Raw genomic sequence first — 24,569 nt, 5'->3', positions numbered from 1 at the left:
AGAGAAGAGAAGAGAGAATGGAGGGGAGGGGAGGGGAAGGGAGGGGAGGAAAGAAAGAAGAGTAGAGGAGAAGTGAGGGGGAAAATAGAAAAGAAAAGGAAATGAAAGCAAAGAAAAGAGAATAAAGAAAAAGAAAAGAATCAGTGGCATAACAAAAGAAACAATAGATAAATTGGACTTAAAATTTAACTTTTGTGCTTCATATGATGTCATCAGTAAAATGAAAAGACGACCCACACAAAGGGAGAGGATACTGGTAAATTCTATATCTGCTAAGGAACTTGTGTATAGAATATGTAAAAAACTCATATAATTCAATAATAAAAATATAAATAACCCACTTGACAATGGAAAAAAGGTTTGTACATTTTCCAAAGAAGGTACACAAATGGTCATCGAACACATGAAAAAATACTCCACATCAATAGTCATTAGAGAAATACAAATCAAAATCACAATAAGATACAACTTCACACCCACCTGGATTACTATATTCAAAAAGAAAACAAAATAAAAAACACTACCACCACCAACAAAAAAGAAACCCTGGAAAATAACAGATGTTGGCAACGATATAGAAAAACTGAAACCTTCATGCCCTGCTGGTGGGGATGTAAAAAGGAACGGTTGCTTTGGAAAACAGTTTGCAGTTCCTCAAAACATTAAACAGTTACCACATAACCCAACAATGTCATTCTTAGGTATATACTCAAGAGAATTGAAACCATACGTCCAGAAAAAACCTGGTATGCAAATGTTCATAGCAGCATTATACATAACTAACAAAAAAATAGGAAAAAAATGCCCATCACTTGATAAATGGATGAAAAACTGTCAGCATCAGTGCAATGAAATATAATTTGGCAATAAAAAAAAAAAGAATAGAGTTCTGATATGTTCTACAACATGGACAAACCTTGAAACATGATTGAAGTGAAAGAAGCCAAGCAGAAAAGGACACATATTGTATGATTCCATTTATATGAAATATCCGGAATAGGCAAACCCACAGGGACAGTAGATGGATTAGTGGTTACCAAGAACTGGGGGGCTGGGCACATGGAGGGCTAGGAGAAAATGGATAGTGACTTCTTACAGATATGGAGTTTCTTTGAGGGGCAATGAAAATGTTTTAGAATTAATGGTGATTGTTGTACAACTATCTAAATAGTTTGCTTTGAAATAATACTCATTTAAAAAAACATGAACAACTCTTATTTTCATGTTGAATGCACCCAATTTGAGGGAGATTGAAGCCAAAATAATAATAATACTTCAGTTAGCAGTTGTGTTTTTAAAATTACTTTTATTAATAAAGAATATAAGACTCTATTCTTTATTCCTTTACTTTACTAAAGCTCATATACTCTTAAAGTCAAAATTAATGATATGTCCACGTTCTACCTATGATCTATACTAGAACAGCCATTCTCTGCTTTGTCCAGTATAGGGGCCCATTGTTTTATTTCCTGTAGGGCCTTTCTCACATGCTGGAATTTTTTTGGGGGGGGATAAATTTTTATTAGTAATAAATCTGAGTATGGTAAAAGACTGTACCACAAACTTACTTCTCATAAAATTCTGCTCCTTCCCTGCCACTATCATTATATTTTATAATCACAGTAATTACCTTTGACCTGTGATGAAAGCTGTCGTGTACTTTCAAACATCAAGCAGCAGCGGAGCCATAAATTGCTAGTCCCTTTCTCCTCTAATGATCCCCATGCTGAAATTATTTAGTGTATAGACTTATTTACTTCTTATTATGTCTCCCCACTAGAATGTGCACTCTATTATAAGAGGACCCATGTCTATCTTTTTCACCAGTTCCTAGGATAGTCCAGATGTGGAGTCAGTGCTCATGAAAGAAGTAAATGAATGTATTTGGTGCTTGTTTGCATTTATATGACAAACACCAGCATTTATAGATCTCATCATTTAGTGAGTTACCTATCTTTGAAGGAGAGCTATTATTGTGCCATTTTTTTTTTTCTGGTTGGTATAGCAACCCACTGGTCTCCAGAGCTACGAGTTAATTCTGATGTACTTGTTTTCCCGGAAGACCACGGTATTTTCAATTATGAAATAATGATGTTATTACAAGTCACATTTCTAACACTATAATAGGGTACTGAGAGGTTTTCTCTTTATCGTTTACAAAGATGGCAGAGAATTGGAAAGAGAACAAACCTGTTTAAACCAATAAATGCTAGGAAAAACAAAACAAAACAGTATGACACACATCTCCCCAACTAATCCTTTCACATTTCCTCCAAGTTCTCCACCTTTCCAGAAACACCTGTGAATTTGGTTGGGTTCTCTCTCCAAGTCGTTATGAAAGTTTTGGAAGATAATTGTTACAAAACAAACTCTAAAGAGCTCTGTTACACCCTAAATATTTTCTCTATTTCTCCTTGTTGCTTGTCTAAAATCTCACATTAAATTAGCAATAGATAATAGTCTTACAAAACCTGAGATTTTCTCTGAAAAGTTCTAATATAAGATATCTCTCTATTGTCCCTTTCTGCCTCACATTTTAGGGAAAGGAACTGAGAAAGGTTTTATGAAACTGGGTTAATCATCATAGAAATACTCATTATTATCAGTTCATTAAGACGTGGTTTATCTGGGCCATTCAACCAACCATGAATATAGTTTTTGAAAGGCAGAGTCTATTTTCTAATAATGGATTTTTATTATTTTTCCTTCTGTAGGTTTTGGTCACATGTACTAGGGAGAGTCAGACACCACCCAATAGGTCCCATAATAAATACTTCGCCACACCCTTCCTCTGTATAGTTCTGAATGCTTTTATCATGTATAGGGTTGTAATACCCACCAGCAAACAATCCCATTATCTTATCTAAAAGAAGCCACATTGCAATCAGCTTACCTCTTGGGCTCTGACATTTTAGAAGCAGTAACTGCTTCAGTACATTCGGCTGTCTTCAATAATCTGCAGTGGAGAAGGTGTCAGGAGGACAAAGAGAAACACAAGAAGGAGGCTATAGCATGCAGTGTCAAGAGTGCAGATTTCAGTGTCAGAAACCCTGGGGTATTTTGCTTTATACTTTCTATCAAGATTGCATTTTAGGATTTCTATTTTAAGTTGAGCTGAGCAGAGTACTTAATCCTTCAATATTTACATATTACAACCACAAGATAAAGAGGATGAGATTACGTTCAATATTTCACTGAGCTTATAACAAAAATCATATAATTGCTCCATCTCCAAATTTATGAAATTCATCATAAATATATCAAAAATGATGTCCACTTCTGTGCCTTCTGCACATTCCCATTTCATAAAAATTAACAATATTTAGACAACCAAATCATTGATACATGGTTAAAGATATAATGATGATAGGTTAAAAACTTAGTAGTACACGGAAGTCAGAAACATATGCAAGTACCCCCTCCAAAACACATACAGAATTGGAAATTGGAATATATATGATGACCTTCAAAGAACTGAACTATAAAGAAAGTAAGTAATCAGAGAAGCTATGCAAATTAAAGAGGCAAAATAGATCCCTCTCCACAAATTTACTATTAATCTGATTAAGGAAATGATGTAGCTACAGAAATAATATGGAGGAAAATGGTAAAAGAATGTGCCAACCAGAGGGATGGAGGAGGAGTCCCAGCATGGAAGCCTAGGAAAGACTTGGCCATGTCATCCTGAGCATTGTAGGTCCAGCTTTATTCAAAGAAACTCCATTTGGTTCTATCCCTATAGTGAAGGTAAATGCACACTGCCTTCACGGAGGTCATTAAAATCATCCAACTTACTCTGTAAACTCTGAATCCAAGTCCATGAAACAACTTCTGACAGTAATTCATCTCACAAAGATTGGGCCACAAGAATATGTGCTGATCAGGAATCACCCGAATCTATCCAAACTATCTGAAAGTTGTATTTTCTAATTATAAAGTTAACATATCAGTATAATGACTTTTGTATATTTGATAGGAATCGTTTGGTTAATCTGATTCATTACTCAAACCCAACCACATCAAGATATGGTAATAACTGAATATCCAAACTTCTGAAGCAGAGAATTAGATGAGAATTAGAATTAGATAGCGACTCTATCAGGCAGTCGTTGCAAGATCTGTGCAGCTGGACATCTGATCCTCTCCTGAGAAAACCTTCTATTGGAGTGGGCCAGTTTCCATATTTACTGATAGACAGATATCTAGATTTAGCTGTCTCAAAGGCTAAACATCCAATCTAATTTTGCGTAGGATTCAGTGCTTATTTAAAAGAATAAAAAGACTACTGGAAGACTAATATGAAGTTCTTACACATATGTAAAGCAAAATACCTTGTAATAGTATAGACAAAATGTTAAACATACGATTATAGGTATCAGTCATACTAAGAACCAAGAAAAATCACAACTCGAATAAAAAAAGACCATCAACTGATGACAACATAGATGAATCAGATGTTGGAATTATCTCACAAAGACTTTAAAGCAGCTTTTTAAATGCTTCAGTAATTTATTATAAATTTTCTAGAAACAACTGAAAAAATAGAAAATCTCAGCAAAGAGATTGAAATTATAAAAAAAGAACTAAATGGACATTATAAAATTTAAAAACACAATAACAGAAATAAAATAACTGCTGTACAACCCAATTGTAGAATGGAGATGACAGATACATCGATGTCCTTCAATAAAGATCAATAGAATTCACCCAATCTGAAAAACAGAGGCAAATAAACTAGGGAAAAATGAACAGAGCCTCCGGGACCTGTAGGACAAAAACAAAATAGCCAACATTTGTATCCCATGAGTCCCATGAGGGGAGAAAGAATGTCAGACTGAAAGAACATTTGGAGAAAGAGTTGCTGAAAAGTTCTCAAATTTTTTTTTTTTTTTTTTTGAAATACACAAACCTACAGATTCAAGAAACTGAGCAACCTCCAAATGGATAAACCTAAACACATCATAATTAAACTTCTTTAAACTAGGACAAAGAAAAAATATTGGAAAAAAGTCAGAGGGAAATACATTACCTGTAGGACAAGAACAATTTGAATAACTGTATTTCTCATCTGAAACTAGCAGATCTATCCTTAAAGACTGAAAAGGAAATGATAAAAGAAAGTATCTTGTAGTATAAAGAAGGAAGAAAGGACAACAGAAAGAACATAAATATGAGTACATACAAAAGTATGTTTTATTAATCATACAATGGTATATTTTATAAATCATGACTTTTTATAAATCATGTTTGATGACTGAAACAAAAATAATAACAGCATCTCATAATCAAGATGATGATATTAAATAAAAAGAATGTAAGGGAACCTAAGTAGAAGTGAGGTTTCCACACTTAACTCAAAATGGTGAAATGTTGATTATAGGAAACTGTGATAAGTCACAGAAGTATATTTTAAAATCAAAGCAACCACTAAAAGCCATATAAAAAAATGCACTCAGAAATACTACAAGTAAATACAGTTGAATCTCCCAGAATGTTCAAGTAACCCACAGAAAGGCAAGAAAAGGTAAAAAGAGAAACAAAAACCAGAGGAAACAAAGATAAAATAATGGGAAACTGAAATGCTAGCGTATCAGTAATCACCTTTACAGCAAATGTTCTAAATATACCAATCAAAACAAAGAGATAACCAGAATGGACTAAAAAAATGACCCATCACATATTGTTCACAAGAAACTCACTTTAAATTCAATGATATGACTAGGTTAAGATAAAAGGACAGAAAAAGATATACTATGAAAATGTTAATTTTTAAAACCCAGGAATGTCTATGTTAATATCTGAAACAGTAGACTTCAGAGCAAAGGAAATTACTAAAGTAGAGATGAAAAATGTGAGACATTAAATATAAATAAGATCGATGGACTAGGGAGACATAATGATCTTAAATGTGTATGCGCCAAACAACAGAGCCTTAAAATACAAGATGCAAAAACTTGTAGGGCTGAAAGGAAACAGAGACAACTCCACAGTTATCACTGGGTAATTCAACATGACCTCTCAGCAACTGATATAATTACTAGATGGAAAATTAACAAGGACATAGAAGATTTAAACAACACAACCAGTAATGGAGTGACACATCAATCCACCCAATAATAACAGAATACACATTTCATTTGCCCATGGAACATTCACCAAGATATACCATATCCTGTACATAAAATAAACCTGAACAAATGCAAAATAATTGAAATCACACAGTGTATGTTTTTTGTTCATATTGGAATCAAACTTGAAATCAATAATAGAGTGACAATAAGAAAACATCTAAACACACAAAATTAAACAACATAATTTAAAATAAGCCATGCATCAAAGAGGAAATCTCAAAGCATATTTTAAAATAGAATTGACTGAAAATGAAAATATAACATATCAAAATATGTTAGATGCAGCTAAAGCATTGTTGAGAGTGAAATTTGCAACACTAATGCACACATTAGATATGACAAAAAGACTCAAGTAAATAATCTAAATTCCTACCTTAAGGCACTAGAAAAAGAAGACAATACAAAAGGTTAGAGCAGTAATTAATACAATTGAAAATAAGAAAAAAACAAATCAATGAAAAAAGACTGATTTCTTTTTAAAAATCAATAAAATTGACAAACTTATAGTAGGACTGACAAAAATTAAAATGGAGAAAACTTATATTACCAATATGAGAAATGAAAGATGGGATATTACTATATATTCTGCATCTACTAAAACATCGCACTCATAAACGACAACTTAAGGGTAATGGACTCCCTTTTAAAAACCACAAACTACCAAGTAACCAAGATGAAATAGGTTATCTCCATAGCCTAAGAACCAGTAGATAAATTGAAATTATTTAAATAACTCCTCCTCAAAAGTAATTTCCAGTTCCAGCTGGTTTTACTGGAAAATTCTACCAAACATTTAAAGAGGAATTAACACCAATTTTACACAGTTGCTTCTGGAGGGGAACACTTCCCAATTCATTTTTGAGGCCAGTATCACTCTGATATCAAAACCAGACAAAGCCAGTACAAAAATAAAACTACAGACCACTATCTCCCATGCATACAGATGCAGAACCCCTCAACAAGATATTAGCAAAGTGAATACAACAATGTAATTATGCACTGGTGACCAAGTGGGATTTATTCCAGGTATGCAAGTCCAGTTCAAAATTTGAAAAATCAATCAATGTAATTTGCTAGATCAAATAAAAATCATATGTTCATATCAATTGATGCACAAAAAGCATTTGACAAATTCTAACACCTATTCATGATTTAAAAAAAAAAACAGCTCTCAGGAGTTGCATCTTTGAAATGGCAGAGTGGGGAGCACCAAGAATCTCAGTGCTTCCACTGAAGCAACCGATAAGTTGGCAAAAACTGACAGAACCAACCTTTTTTGGAATTCTGGAATTTCATCGAAATTTTACAGGAACCAGGGGAGAGCTTAATGAAGAAACAGACTGAAATTTTAGTAAGAAAACATTGTGTTCTTGCTTGCCCACCTATCACACCCATTCCCCAGCTAAGTGGTGGCGATGGGGATGGCAGCCTGAAGTCCTTGTGCACTTAGCTGGTGCTAGGGGGGCAATGTAGAACTTGTTCTCAAAAAATTGTGATTATATCTTTTGGCCTGCCTGGTAATCAGTATAAAGGCTGACCTTTGTTTTATCCCTATTAGGCCGGAGTAGTTTTCCAGGAGAATATAACAAAAGCATTTAAAGGCATATATCACCTACAGCCACCTGGGTCAAGAGATAGCAATGGTAGCAAAGCCTGGGAAAACCCAAAGCCTAGGAAGGAGGAGGCTATAGAGGAAGATCTTGGGGTGAATAAGAGCTTTGAAGGGCTACTGCAAATACCAGGGAGTAGAGAATATAACACATATGTTGAGGACCAGATGCTTGCTAAGAAAATATTTGAGATGACCATTGGCTTTCACCTCTGGCTGATTCTGAGCTTCACAAAGCAAGAGGAAAAGGCTAAGGTAGAGTTGGAGGCACTTGGTTTGGTGTTGAAAGAGTACCCTAGCTTAGAGTCAGTCTGCAAAGATCAGGTGAGTATTGTTTTTTTTTTTTTCCTTTGGCATGAGGAGTTTAAGGAGATCTCTGTCAGGCCTCTTGGCCGAATCTGTGATAACAGAACAGAGACTTCCATGACCGCACAAGATGATGAACACAGTCTTTGCAAAGATTGTTTGGAAAAGTCACTGAAGAAGAAGACAACTATCAACAACAGAAAACCATAGGGAAGGGGGAGATTCTGATTTCCAGAGTTATCACAATGTGATATTTAAAAATGTTCAGTTTTCAACAGCAAAAAAAGTGCAAGACATACAAAGAAACAGTAAAATATGGTCCATTTCCATGAAAAAAAAAAAAGAAATTAACAGAAACTAGGAAACCTAGACATTTGATATAATAGACAAAGACTTTAAGCCAAATATCTTAAATATATCTCAAAGAGTTAAAGGAAATCATGGACAAAGATATAAAAGAAACCAAGAAAACCATATATGAAAAAAAAGGGAATATCAATAAAGATATAGAAATTATAACATGGAATCAAATAGAAATTTTGGAGCTGAAAAGGAAAATAATTGAAATAAAAACATCACTAGAGGGTTTCAACAGAAGTTTGATTTGATCATTTCAACAGTCCTGTCTTCAAGTTGTATCCAAAGACACAAATAAATTGAGAGTAAAAGGATGGAAAAAATATTCCATGCAAATAGTAACCAAAGGAGAGCATGAGTGGCTATACTAATATTAGACAAAATAGACTTTAAGTCAAGAATTGTTACAGGAGAAAAAAGTATATTATATATTGATGAAAGGGTCAATTCATTAAGAAGATAATTGCTGAGAACTTTCCAATCTTGGACATCTATGTTCACAAATATCACCCTCGCTATAATCTCAATGCAAAACAACCGTCAAGACACATTGTAATGAAACTGTCAAAAATCAAAGATGAAGACAGAATCCTAAATGAAGTCAGAGAAAAAAAGATTATAACCTACGAATAAATCCCATTAGTCAATCAGCAGATTTCTAAGCAGAAACCAGATGGTCCAGAGGAGTGTGGAATGACATAGTCAAAGTGTTGAAAGAAAAAATTTTACAGTCAAGAATACTCTGTCCAACAAAGTCATGAAGGAGAAATACTTTTCTAGACATGGAAAAGCTGAGGGAATTCATCACTACCAGCCCTGCCTTGCAAAAAAAATGTTGAAAGTTCTTCAAGCTGAAATGAAAAGACATTAATAAGTGACATGAAAACATATAAAAGTATCCAACACACAGGTAAAGGTAAATATACAGTCGGATTTAGAAAACTAATTCTGTAATAGGATCATGTGTACCCATTAGCTATAGTATAAAGGTTAAAAGAACAAAGTAATAAAATAACTATATCTTATTAATTCTACTATAAGTTGTTAATGAGTGTATAATTTAAAAAGAAATAAACGAAAATGTCAAAAATATAATAGGAGGCAAAATGGTAGAGCTTTTGTATGTGATTGAAATAAATTGCTATCAGCTTAAATGGACTGTTTTATTTATAAGATGTCTTATGTAAGCCTAATGGTAACCATAAGCAAAAACGAAGAATAGATTCACATATGATAAAGAAAGAAGAAACAGCATGCCACTATGGAAAATCACCAATTTGCAAAGGTAGGCAAAAACAGAGAGAGAAGGAAACCACAGAACTACAATACAGCCAGAAGGTACTTAATAAGATGGCATTAGTAAGTTCTTACGTATTAGTAATTCCTCTAAAGATAAATGGATTGAATTTATCAATCAAAATGCAGAGTGACTGGATAAATGAAAAGATAAGGACCAACTATTCACTGCCTACAAGAAACTCACTTCAGATTTATGGACACACATAAGCTCAAAATGAAGAAACAGGAAAAGATATTCCATGCAAGTAGAAACCAGAAGAGAACAGGAGTAACTATGATTATATGAGACAAAGCAGACTCTAAGCCAAAAATTATAATGAGACAAAGGTCCTTATATAATGATAAAGACGTCAATTCATCAAGAAGGTATAACAATTGAAATATACACACTCAACGTTGGACACCAACATATATTAAGCAAATACAAATAGATCTGAAAATAAAAATAGACTATAATATAATAATAGTAGCGGACTTCAACACTATACTTTCAGCAATAGATAAGTCATCCAGACAGAAAATCCATAAGAAAACGTTGGACTTAAACCATATTTTAGACCAATGGATCTAACACACATTTATAGAACATTCCATCCAGGTAGAGGAACACATGCGTCTCTAGCACACATGGAACATTCTCAAGGATAGATCATGTAATAGGCCACAAAACAAGATTAACAAATTTAAGATTGAAGTGGTACCAAGTGTCTTTTCTGAAAACAATGGTATGAAACTAGAAGTCAGCAACAAAAGTAAATTTTTAAACAAGTGGAAACTAAATAACACACTCCAGTGGGTCAAAGAAAAAATAAAAAGGGAAATGTAAAAAATCTCAAATGAAAATGGAACACAACACACCAAAACCCATGGGATGCTACAAGAGCAGTTCTAAAAGGAATGTTTAATAGTGTTAGATGCATATACTGAGAAAATAGCATGATCTCAAATACCTAATTTCACATCTCAAGTAACTAGAAAAAGAGGAACAAACTAAACTCAAAGTTAGCAGAAGGAAGGAAATAACAATGATCGAAGTGGAAATAAATGAACTAGAAGACCAGAAAAACAATAGAAATGATCAACAAAATAGAACCGCTTTTTCAAAATGATAAACAAAATTAACAAACCTTAACCTAGACTAATTAAGAAAAAAGAGAAGACTAAAATAAAATAAGAAATGAAAAAGGAGATAATTGCAACTGATACTAAGAAATTCACAGGATCATAAGAGACTGCTATGAACAATTATATGCTAATAAGTTGAATAAGCTAGAAGAAATGGATAAACTCCTAAAACATAGAACCTAGCAAGACTGAATCAGGAATAAGTAGAAAATCTGAACAGACCAATATCGAGTAATAAGATTGGATCAGTAATCAAAAATCTCCCAACATAGAAAACCCTGGGAATAGATGGCTTCACTGGTGAGTTCAACCAAACGTTTGTAAAAGAGTAATGCCAATCCTTCTCAAATTCTTCCACAAAACTGAAGATTAAGGAACACTTCTAAGGTCATTTTATGAGACTACTATTACCTGAATACCAAAATCAGAAAAGGACACTACAAAAAAAGTAAACTATAGACCAATATCCCTGATAAACATAAATGCAAAAATGCTCAACCAAATATTAGCAGACTGAATTCAACAATACAATAAAAGGATTATACACCATGACCAAGGAGCGATTTGTCCCTGGGATGCAAGGACACTTCGACATATGCGAATCGATAAATGTGATATCAGTTGTAAATATAGGCATCACATTAACAGAATGAAAGATTTAAAAAAATCATATGATCAGCTCGATAGATGCAGAAAAACATCTGACAAAATGCAACGTACTTTCACAATAAAAATGTTTAATAAATTGGGTATCGAAGGAAACTACCTCAAAATAATAAATGCCATGTATGACAAACCCACAGCTAATACACTCAACAGTAAAAAATTGAAAGCTTTTTCTCTAAGATCAGTAACAAAACAAGGATGCCCATTCTCACCACTCTTATTCAACATAGTACTAGAAGTCGTAGCTAGAACAATAAGGCAAGACAAAAATAAAAAGTATTTAATGAAAGCCAGTAAAATAATTGTATGAGTCTTTAATATCCCGCTATCAACAATGGATAGGTCATCCAGACAGAAAATAAATAAAGAGACACATTTGAACAATATTGTAGACTAAATAGACCTAACAGACTTATATGAACATTCCATCCAACAGTACCAGAATATACATTTTTCTCAAACACACATAGAACATTCTCTAGGATAGATCATATGTTAGGGACCATGTTAATATGAAACTAGAAATCAGTAACAGGAGGATAATTGGAACATTGACAAATATGTGGAAATTAAACAACACACTTCTAAATAACTAATGGGTCAAAGAAGAAATCAAAAGGGAAATCCAAAAATATTTTGAGGCAAATGAAAATGGAAATGCAACACCCAAACTTATGGCATGCAGCAAAAGCAGTTCTAACAGGAAATTTTCTAGCAATAAATGCCTACATTAATTAAAAAGATCTCAAATAAACAACATATCTTTACATCTCAAGGAACTAGAAAAAGAGAAACCTAAACCCAAAGGCAACAGAAGTGAGGAAATAACAAAGATCAGAGCAGAAATAAATGAAGTAGAGACTACAAAAACAATAGGAAAGACCAAAACTAATAGCTGGTTTTTAAAAAAAAATAACAGTGACGAACCTTTAGCTAGGCTAAAAAGAAAAAAAAGAGCGACAGCTCAAAAAAAAAAAAAAAAGGAAATAAAAGAGGAGACATTCCAACGGATAATAGAGAAAAACTAAAGATCGTAAGAAACTACTATGAGTAATTATACGTCAACAAATGAGATAACCTAGAAGAAATGGATAAATTCTAGAAACATAGAAACTATGATCAAAAACAATAGGCCTGTTTTTCAGAAAGCCTAGGGGTTACTCCTATTTGTGAGGTGCCCTGGTTCACTAAGAACTGTCTCTCCAATTGTTACAGGCCCAGGGGACCCAGGAAAAGAGGGTCCCTCTGGCCTCCCAGACCAGGTGATAAAGGAGCATCCCCTGGGTGACAGCCACCAAAGCCGGGTCAACACAGTTGTGTAGAAGACCCCCGCTCTGGGACATACTGACCCTCTGGGATGAGGCAGAGGGAGAACGAGAAGATGACACTTACTACAAAAAGAAAGAAAAAGAAGGGAGGATAAAAAGCAGAAAGAAAAGGAAAAAAAAAATGGCAACAAACAGATCTAGCAAGGCAGAAATGGCAGAAAATGGCGCCTGCCAGCTGGAGCATAAATATGGCACCTGGTGGAAAGGAAAGGGAAAGTGGAGGCCACTGGCAAGGCAAACGGAGAGCCGAGAGAGAGCATCCCGCAGCCTTCCTCCCTGGGAAGTTTCCCATCAGACTCCTTGCCCTTCAGGCCAACGCTTTAAAATTAGCAAATGAGTCTCTTTCACCTGAAGTCCGGGCATCTTCAAAGGGCTCCCCTGTGCTGGGCCCTGGGGCGGGTCCTGCTGCACCTGGAGCCTTTGAGAGCCCTCTCGGTTGGTTAACTGCGGCCCCACCGGTTTCGTGGATGTAAGCCTCACCGGCCTTCAAAGCCAAGTGTTTTGAGGGTTCATCTCTGAGGTGCTGGTCTTAAAAGTTGGGGTGCCAATGTGGGTCACAAAGCCTTCACTCTTCAGGGTGAAGCTCTGGGTTTTGAGATCCCTCTTGCTGTGGGTTCCCCACACCAGGGGTGGGGTTTATGGCCACGTCATGTCTCAGCCTTTCCTGCCCACTTTGATGTGGTTTCCCTCTTGTTTGCCCAAAGTGAAGGGGGCATTCCACTGGTTTTTAGTTTCTTTTTCACAGGAAGTTGTTCCACATATAGCTGTGAATTCAGTGTGTTCATGGGAGAAGGTGAGTTAAGCATCTTCCTATGTCGCCATCTTGAACCAGAACCTCTGTTGTTTCTTTCTGGTTCTTTCTTAGGTTCCATGTCTCTTCTTACGTTGCCAGCAGTTTCTGCACGCTGTCTACTTTGATCTTTGAGTCCTTAGCATACTATTCATAGTCGTTTTCAATTCCTGGTCTGATAATTCCAACATCCCTTCCACGGCTGGTTCTGATGCATGCTCTGTCTCTTCGGATTATGTTTTTGCCTTTTAATTTTTTCTTGATTGCTGGCCACGATGTAGCGGGTGGAAGGAACTGCTGCAAATAGGCCCATAGTAATGTGGTGAGGTGTGGGGGGAGGGAAAATGTTCTCTACTTCTATCCTGTGATAACGTTGCAGTCTTTTAGTGAACCTATGCCTCTGAATCGTCAGCTTGAAAAGTGTTTTTATTGTTCTCCTTCCCTTTACTTGGGATAGAGTGGGCTGGATTTGGGTGTTTTCCTTCTTCCAAATGGAAGGCTCGAGCTGAGTGGAGTTCGGTCCGTCTCGCCCTTTAAATCGGTTAGGCCCTGCTAAGACCTCAGCAGGTTAGGGTCTGGTTAACTAGTTCCTCCTGAGGGCCATCCCTGTTAAGAACAGTGCTCTGCTGTATTTTAAAATGGTTCCTTTCCCCGCCTCTCCCTTCGGAAGTATGAAGGAATTTTTCTCCCATATTTACTGTGAAAACTGGCCAAGCTCCTGCAGGCAAATCTCACCATAGCATGCGGCCCCTCCGTGGTTGCGTCCTCTGGAGTTAATTTAACCCTAGAAGTGTCCACACTGGTCCTTCCGTGTCATCGTATTTCAGGTTTTCCTCCCTCGGCACTGGTTCCTGCAGCAGCTTCGGCTCCCGGATCTCTGCTCTGGTAAGCTAAGCTAGAGCTTCCCGTGTCCGCCTGTCTGTCTCTGCAATCTGGGGAGCAGCTGTTTGCCCTGTGTCCTCCCTCTTCTGGATCCAAGAGGAGTTGTTGATTCTATTCCATTTTGCACTTGTTGTTAGAGAGTGGTGACTCTCCAAGCTCCGTATGTACAAAACCGAAATCGCCTTCTGTTTTTAAATTGTGAAACATAAAGTACGTGCTGTATTTCTTGCAGTCTTTTAGCAGTATTGGTGGTTATGACACAGTGGAAGATCCTTTGCACTTAGGTTCAAGATTGGTCTTTTCCAGTCGATTAAACCTCTAATTTGAAGACCATGTAAGAGCTGTGACGGGAAAGGAAACCTGACCTGTTGATAATAAGTCTGAGTGTATTTAGTAAGACGTTTGTAGCATTTAAGGATAGATGTGGGGTTGGATCAAATTAGGGCCATCCAGGGACCAGAGGAGGTAAGGAATCCTCATTGGCCTGCCAGGATTATTTCATAAGGGAATAATCAGTGTTGACTGGAGGTGTAGGGTTCGAGGATTGTCAGGGCCATGTGCCAGACTTTGGGCAGGCTGAGTTCCTCAGAGAGTTTGGCTGGTTTGAATTTAAGAGCATTGTTGCCTGTTTTATTTTTCCAGAGGACGGAGGATGATAAAGATTGTAACGTTTTAGGCCGTGAAGTGTTCCTATCACAAAAGAGGAACAAGGGGATCCCCAAGTAGGGAAAATTCTTTCTGATCACAGCTTAGCTACAGGTACAGCCGTAGCCCATTTGCAGAGAAAAGCTTCTAACCATCCTGAAAACAAGGACATGTATATCCTTCTGTTTTTGTGACTAAAAAGGAAAAAGGGTTGTGAGTAATTGGAGAGTCCAAAAGCAGGAGAAGAGAATAGAGGTTTTCAGATTTTGAAATGCAGACATGCAGGAATGTCCCCATTGGGGAGATAGGTGTTGTTTCCTTAGTCCTGGCATAGAAGGGAGAGCAACAGGGAAAAAAGCTCGGGATCCAGTGCCAGCAACAGCCAACTCATCCCAGAAGCCCTCAGAGGTGCCTTTCGGTCTCAGGGGAATGGGGAATTGGTGAAGCTCTTAGGGGATGAAGGCTCTCCTTCAAGGGAGAAAGCACGTCCTAGAAAATGCTCTTGAAGAGGCTAAGTAATTTCATTTTGTTTTTAGAAACTTTATGTCTGTTGTGGGCAAAAGCTTGGAGCAAATGAGTTGTTAAAATCAGGTGAGCAGAGAAGAAGGTCATCTACATATTAGATTAGGAAAGAATTGCAGGGAATAATAGTGTCAATGGTGAAATTGTTGCCTGTGTCCACTAGCAAGGTGGTGGGATGTCCATCGACAGTGATGATTATTCCCCCTTGCACATTAAGAGTTAGTTGTTCACCAAAAAGGGAGGGATTCTCCGAGGAAAGTCATTGAGAGATGGATTTTTTAGTCTCTTGTTCACATTTGCATTTTGAGGCTGGTTAATACCAAGTCTAATGTCCCTTTTCTTTTCAGTATCCACAATTATCTCTGTCCATGGGAGTTTTGGAGGGAGCCAATTGTCCTGGCTTGTTTCCTTCAAACTAAGTTGTAAAGTCTTGAGTTGGCATTGTTTTGTTGTTGTTATTGTTTGTTCTGTTTTTCCTTTCTCGGGAATTTTATTGGTCCTGGGGAGGATTGGCAGGTGGCCCCTGCCTCATGCTGAGGGAGCCACACGCCCTACTTGTTTCCAGTTGCCACTGATGGGCAGGTTCGCGTGTTCGTGGGAGGCCAGGAAGGCCTTGAGCTTGGGCCAGGACCTAGGGCGAGCCACCTAGGCCGAGAGCAGCGGGGAGGAGTCCAGGCAGCCGGGAGGAGTCCAGGCAGCCGGAGCCGAGACCTGGTGATTCAGCAGCAAGTCAGCAGAGGAGATCTGGTTGCTCACGATGAAGGCCTGGCCCTCTGGTCCTGGGACAACAGGGTCTCCAAAAGCTTCGGGTGCCCCGGCAGCTCCTTCACATAGTCCTCCTTGCCCGCCTCGTAGTTGGTTAAATGAGGGTGATGGATTTGCAGCGGAGGGCCTCCACACTGCCATTCACCACATCCGCCAGCGTCACCTCCTGCTGGTCCTGTCCACATAGCCCAAGGGGGCGCCCAGGTGGCGAAGGATGGTACAGGATGAGGTCTTTACCCTGGAACTTGAGGGAGCTGCCCATATAGACAGGAGACTTTGAGTGAGCCCTGCAGCCAGGTCTCCTTGGTCACCACCCGCTCCTTCCAGCTCTGGTCCTGGTCAGCCAAGAGCATGCGCATGACCTCGCAGTGCCCTCAAACAGGGGAGTAGACGATGCTGTAGGGCGACATGGTTGCGATGTAGACAAAGATGACAGTGGCGGCGGAAGAACCCGAGTTTACATTGTTTTGATTTTTTTTTTCCTGCAACAGGCTCTTCGTGATGTTGAGTGTATGTATTTCAGAGAAAGGTCACCTCACTAATTTACAGTATGTTTTGAATAATATCTCTAATTTCTAGTCATAGCCTTAATGACTCTAGTGACCAAGATGGAAAATGTTCAGTCATTTAGGGTGAGATTAAGAGTAATCCTTCCAAACATTTCCTAAACTATGTCTTTAGTAAGAGATAGATCATCTCTTTGTATTCTGCTATTTTGTATCTTTGACCAATCAACTTTTGAAGGAAGATGGTGGGAATGGATTCTAAACTTGCTCTCCCTTATGGTTTTGGCCTGTATGTAAGCCTCGGGGGTGTTCTGATTTATTTGATTGAAGGTCCTCTTGAAGAGTGGTCTATTTGACTTTTCATACAATAAAGTGGCATCTCCGGGACACGCTAGTAGTGGCAAAAGTTGTTATAAATCATAGATCACAAGAGACTATGCCCTGAGGATCAGTCTGAATTGATTAATAGATTCTTCCCTATTTTTATGGTGATCCAAAAAGATTCTCACAATAACATGTAAATCTGAGTGAGATCAAGGATTAAGGAATAGTTGCCTTCTTTCGCAGGTAGGGAAAGACCAATAATAAGCGTTCTTATTTTGGGGAGTTGGAGCCTAAGTAGTTTAATGGAGGCAAGGAGGGGTAAAAAGGAAGAATAGAGACTGAAGGAAGAAAAAGAGAATCTACAGAAAAAGCAGGAATAGAGGGTAAGAGAAAGGGCTTGTTTGGTCACATGGTGAGTTCTGGGTGAGGACGGGGGCCTGAGATTGTGGACACATGGTAAAAGAGACAATCTTTAAGAGACTACAGTTTGAGATGGACTGGAGACATTTTATTTTTCAGCCTGCTCATACCAAGCAAAACAAGATGACCATTGGTAAGAAGAGATCTTAGAGTCCAAGATTTGAGAGTACGTTGTAGATAGCCAGGCTTAAGGAAATTCCAAGTGTCCCAAAGTGGCCACTGGAGTTGTAAGTTGTCCTCAGTAAAATTCTGCCACTTTTGGAGGTGATGATCTGAATTTTCACCTTAGCGGTAAAGCATATAATTAATGGGAATTTTTAAGAGCTTTGAGAAGTGGGTTGAGAGTTTCTGTTCAACAACAGCTATCAACATAACCAAACCAAGAGATGGCTCTAGGCAGTTCCTTATAAAACCAGTCTTACCCTCGGATCCAGCAATCACATTCTGTGGTATTTACCAAAATGAGTGAAAACTTAGGTCAGCAAAAAAAAAAAAAAAAAAAAAAAAAACAGTACGAGTGTTTCTAGCAGGTTGATTCGCAATTGCAAAAATCCAAAGCAAACAAAATGTCATTCGGTAGGTGAATGGCTAAGTAAACATGCACTATTATTCAATAATAAAAAAAAAAAATCAAGCCATAAAAAGACATGGAGGAAACCGAAATGAATATTGCTAAGTGAAAGCATATATCTTAAAAGGGTACATACTGTATGATTCCAACTAGATGACATCTGGATAAGGTAAAACTGTATATTAAGAAGATCAGTAGTTTCCAGTGGGTGGTTGGAGGAGGAGGCATAAATAGATTGAACACAAGAGGATTTTTAGGGCAGTGAAAATATTCTGTATGATACTGTAATGGTGGATACATGACATTATATATATTTTCAAAACCCAACAGTGTACAACAGAGTGACCCCCTAAAAACACTATACAATTCAATTAATATTATATCAGTATAAATTTATCAGCGTAAATTTATCACTTGTAATTAATGCATATAATAATGCAAGATGTTAATAACAGGGGAAACTGTGGGGAGGTGCAGTCTGTGGGTACTCCTTGTAACTTTCTGCTCGATTTCCCAGTAAAACTAATCTTAACAATAAAATCTATTATTTAAAAACTTAAAGGGATTTCTGCAGAAACCTGCAGGGTTTTAAATTTTTTCCTGCAGGCTCATGATTTCAAATGAGTGCGTACTTCATTTTTCATAAATGCTATTAGAGCTAAGGCTTATTGAACCTTTAGATTATAGGTATGGCGTTAAGTACTTCGTTAACTATCATGCGTTTCAGAGAATCCTGTACAAGCCCATGGTTTATCTCATTTACTCTTCACATAACGCTATGAACTACTGTTATGATTCACATTTTACAAATCAGGGCAGTTCTGAGAGAGAAGTCAAACCATTGATAAATACTAGAACAGGTGTCTAATCTGGATTCCAAACCCAAAGTTCTACCGTAATACCGAATCGGAGAGAATTGGCTATTTCTAATTCCGTCCGCCCAAACAATGAACGGCCGATAAATCTCGCGATACTATTGAAACTACTGCTCCCGACATTCACAGCGGCCTCTGCCCATAAGCCTACGCCGTGGGCCCGCCGGCCCGGCATGCCTCGAGGCGCGAAAGGCCAGCTGGGCGCTGTAGTTCTCCTGGACGCCTAGCGGCATTGCCAGCGCGGCGGTGGCGGCTCTCGGTTGCTGCCAGCGGGTTCTCTGAGGGCGAGCCGAGGCGGAGAAAGGGCGCGGAACTGGGAGAGGGTGAGTCAGACGCTGTCTATGCCGTAAAGAGAGCGGCACCTTGGCACACGGCTCCCTTAGGTAGATGGACTCGTGCGGCCGTCTCTCCGGAGATACCGTTGTCTTTGCGCCAGCGGGAGCCTGGTGAGGAGGAGCCATAGCCGGGTCCTTGCACCCGTTCTCGCCTTCAGCGCCCCGCCGCCATCTCCACCATGCAGTCCCGGGAAGACGCTCCGCGCTCTCGCCGCCTCGCCAGCCCCCGTGGTGGGAGGCGGCCCAAGAGGATTTCCAAGCCCTCGGTGTCGGCCTTTTTCACGGGCCCCGAGGAGCTGAAGGACACGGCCCACTCTGCAGCGCTGCTGGCACAGCTCAAGTCCTTCTACGACGCGCGGCTGCTGTGCGATGTGACCATCGAGGTGGTGACGCCTGGCAGCGGGCCTGGCACGGGCCGCCTTTTTTCCTGCAACCGTAACGTGCTGGCTGCCGCGTGTCCCTACTTCAAGAGCATGTTCACCGGCGGCATGTACGAGAGCCAGCAGGCGAACGTGACCATGCACGACGTGGATGCCGAGTCCTTCGAGGTGCTGGTCGAATACTGCTACACGGGTCGTGTTTCGCTTAGTGAGGCCAACGTGGAGCGCCTTTACGCGGCGTCCGACATGCTGCAGCTCGAGTACGTGCGGGAGGCCTGTGCCTCCTTCCTGGCCCGCCGCCTTGACCTGGCCAACTGCACCGCCATCTTCAAGTTCGCCGACGCCTTCGACCATCACAAGCTGCGATCACAAGCGCAGTCCTTCATAGCCCACAACTTCAAGCAGCTCAGCCGGATGGGTTCGATTCGGGAGGAAACTCTGGCAGATCTGACCTTGGCCCAGCTGCTGGCCGTGCTGCGCCTGGACAGTCTAGACATCGAGAGTGAGCAAACAGTGTGTCACGTGGCCGTGCAGTGGTTGGAGGCGGCTCCCAAGGAGCGGGGTCCCAGCGCTGCCGAAGTCTTCAAGTGCGTCCGCTGGGCACACTTCAGCGATGAAGATCAGGATTACCTGGAAGGGCTGTTGACCAACCCCATTGTGAAGAAGTACTGTCTGGACCTGATTGAAGGGGCCCTGCAGATGCGATATGGTGACATGCTGTACAAGTCTCTGGTGCCAAAGCCAGAGTGCAGCAGCAGCTCTGTTGTATCCGCAGCGGAAAATCCACCCCAGAGGCTGGGTGTGTGTGCCAAGGAAATGGTGGTTTTCTTTGGACATCCCAGAGATCCCTTTCTGTGCTGTGACCCATACTCGGGCGATATTTACAAAGTGCCGTCACCTTTGACCTGCCTTGCTCACACTAGGACTGTCACCACCTTAGCAGTCTGTGTCTCTCCCGACCACGACATCTATCTCGCTGCCCAGCCCAGGAAAGACCTCTGGGTGTATAAACCAGCGCAGAACAGTTGGCAGCAGCTGGCAGATCGCTTGCTGTGCCGCGAGGGCATGGATGTGGCATACCTCAATGGCTACATTTACATCCTGGGTGGGCGAGACCCTATCACCGGCGTTAAACTGAAGGAAGTGGAATGCTACAGTGTTCAGAGGAACCAGTGGGCACTGGTGGCTCCACTACCCCACTCTTTTATCTCCTTTGACTTAATGGTAATTCAGAACTATCTGTATGCTCTCAACAGTAAGCGCATGTTCTGCTATGATCCCAGCCACAACATGTGGCTGAAATGTGTTTCTCTCAAGCGCCATGATTTTCAGGAAGCCTGTGTCTTCAATGATGAGATCTATTGTATCTGTGACATCCCGGTCATGAAGGTCTACAACCCGGTCAGAGCAGAATGGAGGCAGATTAATAATATTCCTTTGGTGTCTGAGACGAGCAACTACCGGATCATCACTCATGGCCAAAAATTGTTGCTGATCACCTCGCGCACCCCGCAGTGGAAAAAGAACCGGGTGACCGTGTATGAGTATGACATTAGTGGAGACCAGTGGATTAATATAGGTACCACATTAGGCCTTTTTCAGTTTGATTCTAACTTTTTTTGCCTCTCAGCTCGTGTTTATCCTTCCTGCCTTGAGCCTGGTCACAGTTTCCTCACTGAGGAAGAAGAGATACCGAGTGAATCTAGTACTGAGTGGGATTTGGGTGGATTTAGTGAGCTGGATTCTGAGTCAGGAAGTTCAAGTTCTTTATCTGATGATGATTTGTGGGTACAGGTAGCGCCTCAGTGAAATGCACAGTATCAGCAGGGTTCGTTGTAGATAGGTTGAAACACTAAGGTATTTTTACTACTTGGAAAGTAGCTAAAAGAAATACCCTTTCCCTTTACTGGGAAAGAAAAGATTAATTTCAGATTTGGTTTAGAAAGGGTATTGTTTGAAATACTAATGTAATTTAGTATTAGAGAATTTAAGCACTCTCCAAAAAATAAACCTATTTAATAATTTACTGTTCTAAAAGTCCAGTATTGATTTGTTTAGTATGTTTCTGTTCGATTATGCTAAGTTAGTCTTCTATTATTAAATCTTACGTTCTGTTTAGTGCCACAAGTACAGTAACTTGAATTTTAATTTTTATAGTAGAAAACAGATTGGATAGGAATTACTAGATAGGGTTTTGAAAGTATATACTTTCCTTACAGTGTAGTAGATTTCCTAAACTTTAAAACAGTGGGTTTTTACAAATTGTTCTAACTCATAGTTTGCTAAGTTTTAGTTTAGTTTTCTCCCCTTTTGTGAAGAAAAAAAAAATTACATATATGTTTAATGTGACTGAATGATTTCATTTGTAATATCGTACAGAATGGCCATAAACTCACTGATAATAAGAACAAAAAATACAGGATTCTACTGTTTGGAAAGAAATTTCAGTTTTAAATTTGTAATATAAAATGTGTATTTGCAAATAGTGACCCGTTTTCCATCTAAAAAAAATTGCATTCTAGCCGTGTCACCAATCATCTACAAAGGTAAAAAACAAACGAACAAAAAAAAAAACTCAGTAACTGGCTTTGTAGGTTCATATTTTTATCTATACTTAGTACATGCTTCATTGAATCAGAGGAATAATCCTTTTTTTTCACTGGACACGATTGTGTAAATTTTTATTCATTGTCTTAAAAAGTTTGTGATTCTTAAAATATTTTGACTGTATAGTTTTCGTGTTCATCTTAGATTTGTCAGCAAGTTGTGATTCTTCTTTACTGTTTTGTGAGGTAATACTGGTTTTGAAAATATGTATAAGCTAAGAACAGTATTTTATTGATTAGTAGTTATCGTATCTATCAACTATAAAATCAAGTGCCAGCAAAGAACTTTAAAACTTTAAGTTTTAAGTATAGAACTGTTTTGTGTAGCATTGAAATATACTGTCAGTTTTGTAAGTCACTAAATGTTATCAGCTTAAAGGTATTTTTGTATTAAAAGTTTACAGTTAAATAACATAAATGGATGATGGCATTTGGGGCCAGTAGTGAAAGTATATTTCGTCTAAAATATTTCCCTAAGCAGTGGTGTTATACATGATTATTTTATTAGGGTATTCTTATCTGTTCTGTGTTTCTCTGTGAACCATGCTCCAGTCTTTGTTACTGTCACTATATGTAAGGGAAAGTCCAGAAATAGAGACTAAATCACATAAAACTGACATCGTTAATTATATAAAAAAACATAAATGCTTACCTCTCGAGGGTTTACTAGATATGTCATTGTACATATACATGATAAATGACCAGATGCTTGATAGTGTATAAAATTTTGTATACTCAATTAGAATTATCTTCCTGAATCTTCCTTCAGTGACATGCTGATTCCTCTTCTGTGTGTATTCTCTGGTGACGGAAGGCTAACAGTTCTTAACCGTGGCAGAGTACTGAGGAGTGTGCTCTCTCAGGTGGGAAACTAAATTTTTGAATGAAATACCGTAGGACGAGAATGGAGAAAGGGAGACATAAAAGATTTTTAAGTTCTGAGCAATTTTTATTGGCTATCTGAAGATTCTACAAAACATTCCCATTGAACATTTTGTAGTGAAATAGGATGCGTGTTCTAGTAGTGTATGTTCTTCCACCAGGTCAAACATGCTTTTAGTTTGGCTAAATTTTGTTCCATTTGACATCAGGGTTGTTAAAAGCACTGTACTTAACACAAAGCTATTTCTTAGTAGTGTCATTTTTGGTCAGCTGTTTCTTCACCGGTAACTTCTTTTGATAGCTTTTTGTTTTTTCATGGTGAAATAGGACAATGCTGATTTCATCCAGACTATCCATCTGCAGAATTAAGGTATGCAGTCAATTTGTCATTTTCAACCTTTAGGTAAAGCCTAAGCTAAATGGTGGTAATATCTCCATTCCCAAAGAGGTTTTCTTGGGTTTCGTGACATATTTGTGAATTAGGGAATAGATGTTAACCATTATTTTATAGGTAAGTGATTTGTATGTGATTAGTTACAAATAAAACTGGTACTAGAACCCAGACTTTCTGACTTTTTAATTCATTGTTTCTGCTGAATGTATACAACCCTTGCTTGTGTAGTGAATGACATAACTAGCAGTGTTGAAATCCCTTCTCGACACAAAAGCACCTTGTCGCAGTTTTCACACCTTTTAATTACATCTTTTAGCAAGTTCTCAGTGTGGTGCTGGCAGGACTACTATTTGTAAGATTTAGAATGCCCTTAATTATCCTTTGTATCTGTACGTATAGCCTGAAAAACTCAAAGAACCTAAATTTTTGCAAGTTTTTTTCAGTTCAAATGACAAGTGGCATTAGGGTTTCCAGAAAGAGGCAGTAGAAATTAATTTAGCAATTTGCTTGTCTAAATGTGGCTTAAGGATTGAAATTAAGTTATAATAGCGCTTTTCATTATTTTTAGTTGAGCTGGGATTTAAAAAAATTTTGTGCCTGATTTTGTTGAGAGTCTGGGGAAAGCTTTTGATTGATTCCCCCAAGGCAAATAATAATTTTATAATTTCAATAATATATGACACTTCTGAATCTCATCAGACCCAAGGCAGAGCATCTGTGACAGTCCCTCCTTCCCATACCTGCCTAAGAACTTCAGCACCCTTTCACCATTCTAAGTAATTTTAAAGGAACATTTATTAGAGCAAATATGATAAAGTAGGGAAATAGGAGGCAAAATTATTTATAAAAAA

At 38.5% G+C, this 24,569-nt stretch overlaps 1 protein-coding gene and 1 pseudogene across 1 annotated transcript; one reads left to right on the top strand and one right to left on the bottom strand.

Moving 5' to 3' along the window:
• Positions 1-16,188: 16,188 nt before the first annotated feature.
• LOC105298471 lies at positions 16,189-16,835 on the bottom strand (annotated as a pseudogene).
• A 2,478-nt stretch (positions 16,836-19,313) lies between these two features.
• Positions 19,314-23,888, top strand: KBTBD6 (kelch repeat and BTB domain containing 6). Its single transcript, XM_011369737.2, has one exon. It carries the CDS (start codon positions 19,636-19,638, stop codon positions 21,643-21,645), a length of 2,010 nt encoding a protein of 669 aa, XP_011368039.1. The 5' UTR covers positions 19,314-19,635; the 3' UTR covers positions 21,646-23,888.
• The last annotated feature ends 681 nt before the right edge of the window (positions 23,889-24,569 follow it).

This window comes from Pteropus vampyrus, unplaced genomic scaffold (assembly GCF_000151845.1).
Source record: "Pteropus vampyrus isolate Shadow unplaced genomic scaffold, Pvam_2.0 Scaffold154, whole genome shotgun sequence".
Classification (NCBI taxonomy): Eukaryota; Metazoa; Chordata; class Mammalia; order Chiroptera; family Pteropodidae; genus Pteropus; species Pteropus vampyrus.
Note: the sequence above shows the minus strand (reverse complement) of the source record. Positions and strands in the feature narration are given on the sequence as shown.

Excerpts from the sequence above, each read along its gene's own strand:
- KBTBD6 (XM_011369737.2), top strand. The coding sequence starts at position 19,636 with ATGCAGTCCCGGGAAGACGCTCCGCGCTCTCGCCGCCTCGCCAGCCCC.